Genomic DNA, 13,630 nt, shown 5'->3' with positions numbered 1-13,630 from the left:
TGTGCCAATCAGTGCATGGTCACTTTGTGCGACAGCTGGGGTGCCTTGTGCGTCAAGTAGGCTCCTGGCTTTGGTTGTTGTTGCATAAATTATTATAAATTACTATAATGAAAACAAAACAAAACAAAAACAACAAGGATGAAAGCACTGGTTACATATTTGGATGCTTATTTCAATAAAACTGGATCCAGAACAAATTTTACAATTCTGAAGGTTTTTTTTTTTTTCTCTTTTTAATTTTTATTTAATGGGCTTGAATACTAATTTCTCAAAGCATCTTAGTGTGGATCTGACTGAACAAATGAGGGCCAAACATGGCAGGGTTTTGAATGTGGACTTACACACCTTCACACCGTGTTTTTTCTTTTAAGTAGACAGAACAATAGAATGTCCACATAGGTGTACGAAACACATAGATGGGTGTGTCATTTGGTAGATGTTCTCAAGGTCACATTGTCTAATAGCTTCCCATGAGTAGTGGCGATGAGATGTACTAAATGCAGAATGATCTCAGCATTACTTGACGATTTATGAATCAGTGGTTTAGATCAATAACGATGAGAGTAATAATGGATGATGTTTGCTCTGTACATATTGATCACGTCACTAAACAAAAACAAACAATGTGAGACGAAGATTTGTTATCTATCCGGTCTACTCTTCATTAATACTTCATGTCATTCATTCGTTTGTTTGTCCAGTTTTAGGGTACATTACATTGTACCAATTTAACTTTTGAAGTTGCAGCTAGGAAACGATTTTGTCCGCCAATATTGCATCTGTAGCAATAGAATGAATATTTTTTTGCACACAAAATGCTAATTGGTGATTGTTTTGTAGCAAATGAAATTTGAGTATAATTTTTGTCAACTTTACAAGGAAAATCTTTCACTGTTCAAAGTAGCCATACCGAACAATATCTCGTTTAAGGAATCTTTACAAATTTACTTGCTTCAAATGTTCGTCTGCATCTAGAGTAGTCATTGTGTTTTCAATAACTCATGAAAACAGAGGCCTATGTTTCCCCTTGAAGCTCATCAGTAGGTATTAAAATAAAAATATTTGATACAAAATATGGTTACACCCAGATCAATATTGCGTATGATGCACATAAAAATTTCACTCTCGATGGGAATGAAAATGCATTAACAAAAATTACCTTTTTAACTATATTAAGAAAAAATAAAAATATAATGTGAATTCATAAATTCCTGGAATGTTTAATCCATTCCGATTGATATGAGTCTAAGAGAGCAAATCATGTGGCTATGTGACTTAGCGTGTGATATAAATAAAGATTATGTAGAGAGTGTTTAAACATATGCGTGGCACACAATCAATCATACCGGTATTAAAAATAAAATTAGCACTCGTGCGTTTGTACACACTACCAATGAGCGTCACTCGAAATTTGACCCTTTAGTGGGAAAAGGGTCTGCCCTTGGCCTTGCCGACAGACATGACATATCACTCCAAGATAGAATATCGCTGATAGGCCTATTTAGATAGCTGTAAATAAAAATTGCTCTCTTTTAACATCGGTCCTATCACACTCCCAGTCACAGTCCTTGTTGAGCTGTAAATAGCTCTTTTCATTTTTAACATTTTATAACAAGTCTTTCACAGTGGCGACTGTGAACTATGTGAACATGCCATGCATGGTGAAAGTGATCCATTTACCAGCTCAACAATGTGGGCTAGGCTATAGTTGCGATTTTATATAACGTAACCTCCTCCTGTCAGGAGGAGGGTTACGCAAAGTAAGTAAGTTATCACAACTATGTGGGATAGTAAAGTAAAAGTAGCTTCAGCAACAAGGCACTGACTTACATGTACGCCAGTATCCCTGCACGGTGTACAATACAACCGCATACACCGAACAGCGAATGCAACACGAAGCCAATAATAATTGCCGCTCATTAAAATTTCACCATCACAACCACAATTTTCGCCGAGTTCCCCTCTACAAAACCGAACACAACTCGAGTTTCAGCAAATAATATAGAATGTTCTTATCCTACCTTTTCATTCAAACTTTCACTGCGAAGTATGTCATCCTCTTTCCTTTTTAGTGTCAATTGATTTAGCACAAAGCGACAGGTATACTTGCCATCTTTCAGATGCTTTCAGACACCGACTTCAAATGAACACGGACGTCTATCTAGTTTTTGTTAACGACGGGAAAAAAATTTCGTCTGCTTTTCGTCGTCTGCTTTTGCAACAAATTCTTGATCACAAGAGGGCGCTATTTACAAATATGAAGTAGAAAAGTGAGGATTGTGACAAAAACTCCCGACTTCCTTCCTTGAGGCATGATTGAGGCAAGACTTGCATGCAAGGCGGCGTTTTCTTCCAGTTAATACTATTTTCCAATAATTACTACAAAATGAGCTCAGCAATAAAAATCAAACATAAATTTGTTCATGCTGATGGCAAAAAGGTACCGTTTACGCATTCCCCCAATTTAATTAAAAGCTAAAAATAATCCAGCTTACCTTTTGTTCACTGCATGGGAATGTCCCTGTTTAAAAAGTCAGCAGTAAATAAATGTTAACAGCGCCCTCTGTTGTCAGCGTTTGGTACAGTGACAGGTTTAATTAGACCAAAGTAAGTTGTCACTAGAAATTAATTCCTCTGGAGTAGGCCTAGAATGTTCTGCTTGAGAACACTTTTATATTAAATACTTGCGTCCATAAAAACTATGATGTATGTGTGTTTCTGTTGTTCCTGTTATTCATCTATTTGTGTGGAAAACAAAGTGAAGTGAAATAACTATTGAGATTAAACTTCACACCTATCCATCAAGGTCAAGAAGGCATCTGCTGAAGACCCCAAACACCATTGCTTATTTCGCTTGCTCCAAAATAATGTAATAGTGCACTAATAGGTCCCTATAGGTTTCAAACTCAATCACAGGATCCATTTTTAAAATTCCCACTTTTTGGTAGGATGGTGTGGATAGTAAAACAAGCGAATTGAAACGAATTATTATTTGAATATTAAAAGAAAAATCATTTAATTACTTTAAAATGCTGGAGACTTTATGTCCCAAACTGTAATTACTCGCCCAAAGCCATTTCTTCTACCTTAGCTATTTGAAAAAACCCTTTGTATGATGAATATTGCCTTAACTTACAGCCTGTTTTCAATGAAGATTGTTTTAATGTTGAACTTTTCATCGAGAACTCTTTGTGGGAAAGTTAAAGGCTTTTATAAAATTTTAGAGATAAAAATCTCTAAAGATTAGTTAACAAAACTCCCTCTTTCTCACACATTTTAACGGAACTGACAATCACTCCAATAATTGAACTGGACTTAATTTACAAAGCTTTCTGTGCAGTTTATTTTATTATCTATTTATCAACAGATTTTTAAGCCTAGCATTTACATTATAATGCAAACCGGATTTTTTCAATTAACTTACAAAACATCTTTACTTCAATTTAAAAAAATTACTCCAAATTTCACTATAAATGTTTTACTGTTTGTTGTCAGGCAAAACCAAATGATTCAACAAAACCTATTATTGTTTACATGATTGTATCAGTCTTCTTCAATAACTTAGTTTTCTTACTGCGAATTGGATCCATCGAAAACATAAATGTATTCCAAATTGGTTAAATTGTTGGGTTTTGTATAAACATGGGTACTTTTAAAGTTAGACTTGTTGAAAAAAATCAATTACTATACAGGTATGATTAGCTGTATGATTGTTTTCCAGTTTTCATGAAAAAAAATATATAAAAATTATTCTGGGATAGTTTTCAACGCCAGCTGTTGTGACAGCTTCCAGAAACTCTTTTGATGCACAATCCATTAATACGTACACAAATTTTAGAATGAAAAAGGAGCCTGAAAAAAACAAATACTGCTACTTTTATACAAAGTTGCTGAGAGAGATATTTAATTCTTTTATATGAAACAATTTACCATGTAAACTCTGTTTACAATCAGTGTGACCTTGTACATTCTTTGAGTATTCTGGCAGGCAAGATACTACACTGGTCCTATGGGTATGTTGACATTTTGTGTCATAATTTTCGCATCAATCAAAGAGTTATGAAAGTAAAAGCTGGACAAGTTTTGAGATGTGCCCCCTTTGATCATAGCAAAAATTGATAGGAATTACTCAGTGAAATCTCTATAAAATATAAGATTTTATATTTTCTTCCATAAGCCTGTGTACAAATCGTGCCTGCAGGAAGTCCAGGCTCTGTGGCTCTTTGGTAAACATGCGACGTCACAGGTCACATTATCTATACTAAATAAAATGAGTGTATGGCAAAACAATACCGCATGACTTGTGTAGCCAGCAACATTCAGCATCTATTCCTACTTTCACGCATTAAGAACTATTTTTAAATCTAAAATGAGTGTCTAACAAATGCGTCCCTTGATATAATTTTGCCATACACAAGTAAAAAATAGACACATGTCCATCAAAACGTATAAAAATTGATGCCTACGAAATAATTTAATCTGCATTCTCCAACAATTTTATCAGATTTGCGACAAGTCTTGGAACACTGCCATTGCTGAGGTAAAATAACGATAATATGCATGCAAGTACGAGCTGCGTACATCGCACAGCCATTATTGACCCTCAGTGAGGTCGCTGTTAGGGTCCTGAAACATTATAAAGCAAAGGGTCCCAGATCTCATGGACGCAATCAATAAAATTAATTCGAAATCAGAAGTATGCATGCTGTTAGAATTTGATGGATTCAGTATTCAAGTTTTAAGGAAAATTATCACTAACAACAAAACAAGAGACATCTCAGACCTCCAGTCTTGTACAATTACTTTGTTTTTCTGACGGTGAAGGTGAGACCGTTACGTTCAGAAATGAAGCCGCACCCACAAGTAGGACTAACACTGCTATAACAATGTTGGAGTACTTTTGAGCGGGGAATAACAGCGAGCAGCCGACGGCGGAAGAGAGAAACGTGGCCGGTGGAATCCATGCAGTGGTGATAGAGTGACCTTCTGTACAGCTAGAGAGTCTCGTCACCATGATGGCTGTCGACGATAAACCGCCTAGAGTGCCGATGGCTATGGTCAATACACACAGGTAGAAATCGAGCGGAAAAAACACCTGTGGATCAAAAGAAATTGTTAAAGGAGTATGTAAATAGACATAATAAAATCAGGGAAGGAGTCCATCCAGCATCTTTGCGGAGAAAAATGTTTTTGACTGAAAGAAATTTGTGCACACTGAATAGTAATATTGAGTAACAAAAAGCAACCGACACATTTTGCATAGCATTTTGGAAGACAATTATTCGTTGTGACGTAAAAATTTGATTTGCAATCGCAATCATAGGAAGTATGAACCGGACTTTAGGCTTTGCTTGCTTCGTGGCACAAAAAGCAAGACTGGGACTCAAACCCACATTATGCTATTCAAAAGCACCAGAGCTAGAGTCTGGTGCCCTTAAAGCCATTGGACACTTTCGGTAAACAATATTGTCCAAGGCTCACACTTAGTGTACCACAACTTCTATATAAAATAACAAACCTGTGAAAATTTAGGCTCAATCGGTTTGTTTTCCAACGCTTCGCCGTGTCATGACATGTGTTTAAAATAAATCTGTAATTCTCGCTATTGCGAAGTGATATTGTTTTAATGTTTTCTCAAAAAGGAAAGCATTTCAATGAATAATATTTCAAGAGAAGTCTTTCACCATTACCTTCTGTAAACCCTGTAGATTATTTGTAAATCTGTGATTTTTGTTTTTGTTTTTTTCTGTACCGAAAGTGTATAATGGCTTTAACCACTTCGCCACAACACATCTCAGCATTTATAGAATACAGACAGCCAGGCATTGAGGAATAGAACAATAATTACCTTTACGTTGGTATCAACCAGGTTGCCGCCGGTAACCAGAGTGGCCCACAAGATGCCGATAACGGTGCCGAAGAAATGAAGCTGTGTGTGCTTCTCCGTTATAGGACGAGAATCCTCTCTGCTGATGTACTGAAAGAAAAAAGGCATCTTTAGTTCATGATGACAAAGAGAAGGGGTGAGAGTCATTACTAATGAAATAGTCTGAAACTAGATGCATATCTTAGAAGCAGGCCTGATACTTCACGGAGGCAACGGAGGCGACTGCCTCCGTTGCCCCTTGCCATTGCCTTGGTGCCCTTGAAATGCTCTAGTAGAAATTTAACAATTTCCTCATAGGGTGCTCTTTACAAACGAGAAAATGCCTTGGTGCCCTTGCCTTTTCTAAAAATGAAGCATACAGGCTTGTAGAAGGTATAAATAAAATGGCGCTATAAAAAAGCCCATTGTATTGATGGCACTTCCAACCTTTTGGTAATCCCTTGTCTCAAGTTAACTTGTCCTAACTTAGGTCTAGCCTTAAGTTTTTTCAATAACTCCCAAAGAGTCCTCTAGGACTAGTCCTAAAGTTAAAGGAACACGTTGCCTTGGATCGGACGAGTTGGTCTAAACAAAAGCGTTTGTAACCGTTTTTTATAAAATGCATATGGTTGGAAAGATGTTTTAAAAGTAGAATACAATGATCCACACAAGTTTGCCTCGAAATTGCGTGGTTTTCCTTCTACTGTGCGAACTAACATGGTCAGCCATTTATGGGAGTCAAAATTTTTACCCCCATAAATGGCCGACGTGTTAGTCGACAAGGTAAAAGGAAAACCACGCAATTTCGAGGCATGTTTGTGTGGATCATTGTATTCTACTTTTACAACGTCTTTCTACCCATATGCATTTTATAAAAAACGATTACAAACGCTTTTCAAAGACCAACTCGACCGTTCCAAGGCAACGTGTTCCTTTAAGCCTATCTTTGTGCAATCGACCCCTGGAGTTATAGATTCAAATTAGCTTTTGAGTGCTAGAAATAGATCAAAGATCATGAATTATTTTTTTATATTTCAAGAAAAACATTCTTTGATAACCAAGCAGATTTGAAAAAAAGGCCAACTTAAGATGAAAATCTGAAATTTCTCATCCATGAAAGAGATGGTCTTTTCAAGGGAGGAGAGGGCCTCCAATAGTGTAGGGAGCAGTAGAAAGTAATAAGGTTTCCAGGAGCTTCATGTTCGGAAAACAACTCTCTTCATTTCGAAAAAATTTTCAGAGTGACAAAGGAAACTTGATTGCCTAAAGCCTGGTTCATACTTCCTGCGAATGCTTATTTGATGTGAACTTGTCGTCACGACTCTGTTTTTCGCTGCGATTCTCGCCAGAGAGTTGAGCTCACCTCAATCTCTGCAAGCCATTCGTTGCGAATTTGTGACGTCAAATTTCGTATCGCTTTGCATTCGCAGGAAGTATGAACCGGGCTTAAGGATTAATAATAATTCACACTACCTCTGAGCTGCTCATTGAAATGGCTGAACATACTGCCCCACATATTGATGCGGCCGTCCACCACACAATGCTGTCTCGTTGTTTGATGCTATTGTTCTGTATATCAACAGCTGCATCTACCTCTGGGCAGAACCATCCTGCTAACAAAATGGCAAAGAGTAGTGAACCCACAGCAAGCCACTGTCGTCTCTCAATTGGTCGACCATAAATGACATAACCGGCGAACATCATGAAGATGACACGTGACTGGACGATAATGTTCCAGGTAGGCGGAGTTACAAAGTTCAGACAGTAGAAGAACAGATTGACGGTCGCCACAAAGAACAATGCAGGAGCAAAGAAGAATGGCGACGGCACGAATCGTACCCGACGCTGGTGTCCACAGAAGGCTAAGAAGCATATGATAAACTTGGCAAGTTCGATCGCAGCAATCATTGTTGCTGAAGAAATTGGGAATTTTTTTTCTGAGTTGAAATATATAAACGAATACGGCACAATCTGTGTCATGACTTCAGTCAGGATGAAGATGATGCTGTAACACAGCGTGGCGACAGGACCGGTCCGTTTGGCGGAATTAACGGCCAGTATCTCCGTTTCGTTAATCATCGTTTGAGATCAGAATGTGAAGTTTGTCGTCACACAAATGACTGTAAAAACAAAGCAAAAATTTTTTTACTTTTCAAGCAGAATATGTACTTAAAAATTACTCAAGAAAATGGCAAAAAAGAAAACACCAGGTCTGAAATTGCACAAAGACAAAGATCATGGCCTCTGCTGCCCTGGTAAGTGCATTGGTGCCCTTTTTTAAAGTGTCCTATTTGTAAACTGTATGTATGATTTTTCAATGGAAATTGGAAGTGCCCTTTGCAAAATGAAAATGGCTTTGCCCTCTCAAAGATGAAGTTCCTCAAAAGGTCGCCCCAATTAGCCTACTATGTCTTTGCCCCCACTTGCCATTTGGGGGGTTTATGGATTGGTTATCAGTGATATATTACAAATACAATGCTACTCGCGCTACAGTTGAGTTACACACTCGACTTTAGTTCCTTTGCTGGGCAAAAGTACGCGAGTGTTCCAGGTGCGCCATGAGATGTGTGCTTGAATTTTCTATTCAATTTAAAGGTCAGAATTTAGGATGGGAGCAATTCTCCAAAGAGAATTCTTTTTTAAATAAATTATACGGGAAATAAAGTCCACCACCCACGATCCCCTATGGCGCCACCCCTTTTTCACTCATTTTTAGAAAAAAGGGAGAACATCCGGTCCTACTACTTGCCGTCAACTCGCCGACTTCCCGTCAACTCGCCGTCAAATCATTTTTGTGTCGTCAACTCATTAAATTTAGTTGAAGAAATTATAAATGGGGCACGGAAGTGTTAAGTCTGGGCACCCATAATAATATCTCATTGACATTGAGGAATGACTAATGAGGTAAATTAGATGCTATTTTATTATATCGAATGAAAAAGTGGTGGCGCCATATGCTCACCGCAACCGCCCCTTTTCTTCATTCAATCTTTCAATAATATCATCATTAATTTTATATCAACAATCCTTCTTTTTCGTATAAGACAGATCGAAAACAGTGGGAAAATAAATAATTAACGGAAAAGTTTCCGTATGGCGCCACCACTTTTTCATTCGAAATAAAATAATATAGTATCTAATTTACCTGATAGATATATCCCTTTTTGTAAAAATGAGTGAAAAAGTGGTGGCGCCATACGGAAAGTTATCCATCCTAAATAACGCCCAAAATAACAGCTCTAACAATCCAAATAAAGAGCAATGTATAATAAATCTTGACCATATCTTTCCATGGAGGAAGGTCTTTCTAACCCCCCCCCCCCCCCCACACACACACCCACCCACCGTTATTTCCTTTTCCTTTAACATATAATGCACGATTATCATGCATGCGGTCGAATTTTTAACGTGCTGAGCTGAGTGAAGAAAATACTTACGTGCTTTTCAAGCATGCACCCCAGCCGAGAATTTGTGTCTCGAAACGGCATGGTAATAAAAACAGAGCAGTTGTGCACTATTTGGGTAATGCATTGGGATCACATACTAATCAAAAAGCAATGTTTTAAGCGATTCTCAATTGAAGAGATGTGCAACTCTGTTGTTGCACTGGACGCCATGTTGTTTTTGTCTGCAGTATTTACTATAGTTCGTTATTCAGCAGGTAGTAAAACATGTAGTTTGTTGTCGTCTGATGTCTAGACTTGGTTCCAAGTCTGTGACTGTGGTTTTTAGTATTGCCTAAAAATAGCGCCCTCTTGTGGATAAACCTCCGTCAGATTGCGTGAGGGGTGTCGAGGCTAGTAATTCCCGATGGTTGTCCCGAGGAGGGTTTTTGAGTCCTTACACGTAGTATTTTCTAATACAAATTCCCCTTCCCAATGAGAAATTACCATGGGCTGGAGGAGGAGGATTCTAAAGAGGGCATTTCCAGAAGGGTCCTGTGCTTTGACCAATCTTTTATTTGGCATAATTATTTACCCGGTGACCAGGGTAATCTGTCCGCTGGAGATAGATCTATCTGTCCCCCGTACTCGGTGAATTAACATAGATTTAAAGGCAGTGGACACTATTGGTAATTGTCAAAGACTAGCCTTCACAGTTAGTGTATCTCAACATATGCATAAAATAATTAACTTGTGAAAATTTGAGCTCCATCGGTCATCGAAGTTGTGAGATAATGATGAAAGAAAAATAACCCTTGTCACACGAAGTTGTGTGCGTTTAGATGGTTGGTTTCGAGACCTCAAGTTCTAAATCTGAGGTCTCGAAATCAAATTCGTGGAAAATTACTTCTTTCTCGAAAACTATGGCACTTCAGAGGGAGCCGTTTCTCACAATGTTTTATACTATCCCGCCCGTCACACCGGAATCGTTCTAAAAAGTAATTACTAAGAAATTGATGAAGTTGACGCAGAGACTCGGAAATAAAATAAAATATTTCAAAAAAATTCAATGGGTCGCAATTTTGTTCTTCTGTATTATAGAATTGCCATCCTCAAAAACTTAAGGTCGGGATTTCCTTTTTTTACTCGATTTAGAATAACCAAAAAAATTTCCCTGCTGGCCAGTGGAAAGCACTACGATAGTGGCAATTTTGAAACTTTTTTTTTGTCATCCTCAAAACCATTCCTGATTAATTTTAAGGGTTCCCTGTTTTGAATCGACTTAAAAGAACCAAAATTTTGACCCGAAGTTGTCAAAGTGTCGAAAGATATAACTGATTACAGTAGGCCTACTGATAACCTTGTTATTGTATACCTTGATGTTAAAATCGGTTAAACTATTTTCGTCACCACGGTGGCCCGGGATCTTGAACACAAAATATTGAAGTCACTTTTAAAATATCACTACCAATTAAGACCTGTGCCCGTATGGCAGGGGATTCTTGCCCCCCCCCTAGAGATTCGTTGTCTCCCCTCCCCATTTGGCGGACTGTGCAAAATAATATTCAATATTTATTATTTAAAACTTGCGACACAAGAACAGCAAAATAACTATTCAATTGCCGTTGGCGGCAATATTTATGTTCGATGTCTCTTGCAGCGCCACAAGTCCTTGCCCTTGCATGACATAAGCTTCGAAGGGGGTGGGGTGGGGTGGGGTGGGGTGGGGTGGGGGGGATACGGTGTTGATGCATCCATCAAAAAGCAGAACATTGACGCACTTCGAAGTGGGGTTTTACATCCTATTCAAGAAGTCCTTTGTCGTGGTTTGCGTTTAAGGAGAAAGCAACACTCCCTTGTATGGAAGACTTCTTTTCATCATTGTGCTTTGTGTTTCATCTCCTAGACTAGTGACGATCGTGGTTTGTTTATTAGCGACAATTTTGTATAACTTCTCCTGTTTATTGGCAACCATCTAAAGTCTGTGTAACCTATCAGCATTTGAATAACCCCTTTTCCCAAACCACAAAGTGTACAACATTCGGCCTTCTTCCTGTATACCATTACTCAATCATGTTCAACAGCGTTCAAAGCTGCTCTTCTCAATTTAATTCAAATTCACATGTTTTATTTCCATACTTCCATGAAAAAATATCTAAAACTTTACGGAGTAAAGCAAATTAATATCATTAAGTAACAGTAAACCTTAAAGTTTATTCTTCCTTAGTCCACCCTTCAGTCCAAACTCTTTCATTAAGTATTTTGGAGGAAAAACTACCATGCGCCAAGAATAAAGGGCGTTGTCTCGGCTCGAAACGCCTGTTCTTGGAACAAGCCAACGCAAGTGCGATAATCTAGTGACGTATAGTGGTCACGTCTCATTGAAGTCATTTATAGACTGAATAACATTAATTTTGTTATTGGTAGTGGACACTATTGGTAATTGTTAAAATAATTATTAGCATAAAACCTTACTTGGAAGCGAGTAATGGGGAGAGGTTGATGGTATAAAACATTGTGAGAAACGGCTCCATCTGAAGTGCCATAGTTTTCGAGGTCTCGAAATCAAATTTGTGGAAAATTACTTCTTTCTTCTCACAATGTTTTATACTATCAAGCACTCCCAATTACTCATAATCAAGAAAGGTTTTATGATAACAATTATTTTTGAGTAATTACCAATAGTGTCCACTGCCTTTAAAGACACTGGACACTATTGGTAATTACTCAAAACAATTAATAGCATAAAAACTCACTTGTTAAAGATCAATGGAGAGCTGTTGATAGTATAAAACATTGTGAGAAAAGGCTCCCTCTGAAGTAACGTAGTTTTTGTGAAAAAAAAATAATTTCTTACTATAAAATATTTGAATTTGACTTTGTGTGACAAGGGAGTTTTTCATCTCGCAACTTTGACGACGAATTGAGCTCAAATTTTCACAGGTTTTTCATTTTATGCATGATTATGTTGAGATACACCAAGTGAGAAGACTGGTCTTTGACACTTACCAATAGTGTCCAGTGTCTTCAAAGGCACTGAACACCCCAAAGACCAGTATTCTCACTTAGTGTATCCCAACATAACGCATTAAATAATGAATGTTTAAAAATGTGGACTCTATTGCTCTTTAAAGTAGCAAAAGCATAATGACAGAAAAAACACCCTTGTTGCACAAATTTGTTTGTTTTCAGGTGTCTAAAAAAGGCTACAGGCCTGAAGTCTATGTATGACCACAACTTAGGGAATACGGCTTTTTATATTTCCACCAATAAATATCAAGATATAAACCACAAGATATTGACAAAAAAAAATGCGCAGGGTTTCGAGGAGTAAAATTTATTTAAATATTGCTGCTCAGTCACATGCACTTACGTTACATCCCGATATGTGGAGATTGTGCAGTAATTCACTGACAAGCAGGACAGGGAAAACGTTGGTCTTAAAGTTGACGCCTTGTGTTGTCACAATTATTATTAGATATCGAGAGAGAAAACAAATTTAAAGGCAGTGGGCACTATTGGTAATTGTCAAAGAATAGCCCTCACAGTTGGTGTATCTCAATATATGCATAAAATAACAAACCTGTGAAAATTTGAGCTCAAACGGTCATCGAAGTTGCGAGATAATATTGAAAGAAAAAGTACCTTGTCACACAAAGTAGTATTGTGCTTTCAGATGCTTGATTTCTAGACCTCAAATTCTAAATCTGAGGTCTCGAAACCAAATTCGTGGAAAATTACTTCTTTCTCGAAAACTATGGCACTTCATAGGGAGTCGTTTATCACAATTTTTGATACTACCAACCTCTCCCCATTAATCGTTACCAAGTAAGGTTTTATGCTAATAGTTATTTTGAGTAATTACCAATAGTGATCAGTGCCTTTAATCTGTTTCTTTGAATTTAAACTAAAGTTCCTTTCGGTTGGTAAGCAGTTTGCAACAGTTAATTCTATAAATATTTTCATAACAGCTAATTCTATATTTTCACATTATAAATAAAAAAGGAGACTGGAAAATTCTAAGTCAACTTTTTTTTACATTTTCTTTATTTGCCTTAAGAGCAAATCTGGAGTTGACTTTCTGTTTCTGAAAGATAACGTCATTTATTTTTCGACGAAATAGTTGACCATAATAAAATGACGTCAACACAACCTTCTCTTAAATCAAGCCCTTGTGATTACATATTATCTGTGTAATTTCAGAGTAACAACGCTTACAACTTGGAGAACACCCCGCCACAAGATTTACGTAAACTCCAGCAGTCACCATTGTGTGCGCATGTATTGTGTTTACAATGACGCCAGGCTCCCCCTCACACGACAAAGGGGGATTCACCCGATTTCCAGACCATAAAGAAACTCGCCACGTGTCATTATCGAT

At 37.6% G+C, this 13,630-nt stretch overlaps 2 protein-coding genes across 11 annotated transcripts in view; both read right to left on the bottom strand.

The window, feature by feature from the left end:
• The window catches only part of LOC139952988 (protocadherin-15-like), a 73,010-nt gene extending 70,867 nt beyond the window's left edge, over positions 1–2,143 (bottom strand). For all 10 annotated transcript variants that reach the window (XM_071952347.1, XM_071952352.1, XM_071952351.1 and 7 more), the window contains exon 1: positions 2,022–2,143. The gene's annotated coding sequence lies outside the window, so the exon portion shown is untranslated. The remainder of the gene's footprint in view (positions 1–2,021) is intronic.
• A 934-nt stretch (positions 2,144–3,077) lies between these two features.
• On the bottom strand, positions 3,078–9,748 carry LOC139953285 (uncharacterized). The gene is made up of 4 exons (XM_071952765.1): positions 9,304–9,748; positions 7,340–7,986; positions 5,849–5,977; positions 3,078–5,095 (listed from the first exon to the last, which is right to left on the bottom strand). Exons 2-4 carry the CDS (start codon positions 7,943–7,945, stop codon positions 4,778–4,780), a joined length of 1,053 nt encoding a protein of 350 aa, XP_071808866.1. The 5' UTR covers positions 7,946–7,986; positions 9,304–9,748; the 3' UTR covers positions 3,078–4,777.
• Positions 9,749–13,630: the final 3,882 nt, after the last annotated feature.

The sequence above is a fragment of the Asterias amurensis genome, chromosome 21, assembly GCF_032118995.1.
Source record: "Asterias amurensis chromosome 21, ASM3211899v1".
NCBI lineage: Eukaryota > Metazoa > Echinodermata > Asteroidea > Forcipulatida > Asteriidae > Asterias > Asterias amurensis.
Note: the sequence above shows the minus strand (reverse complement) of the source record. Positions and strands in the feature narration are given on the sequence as shown.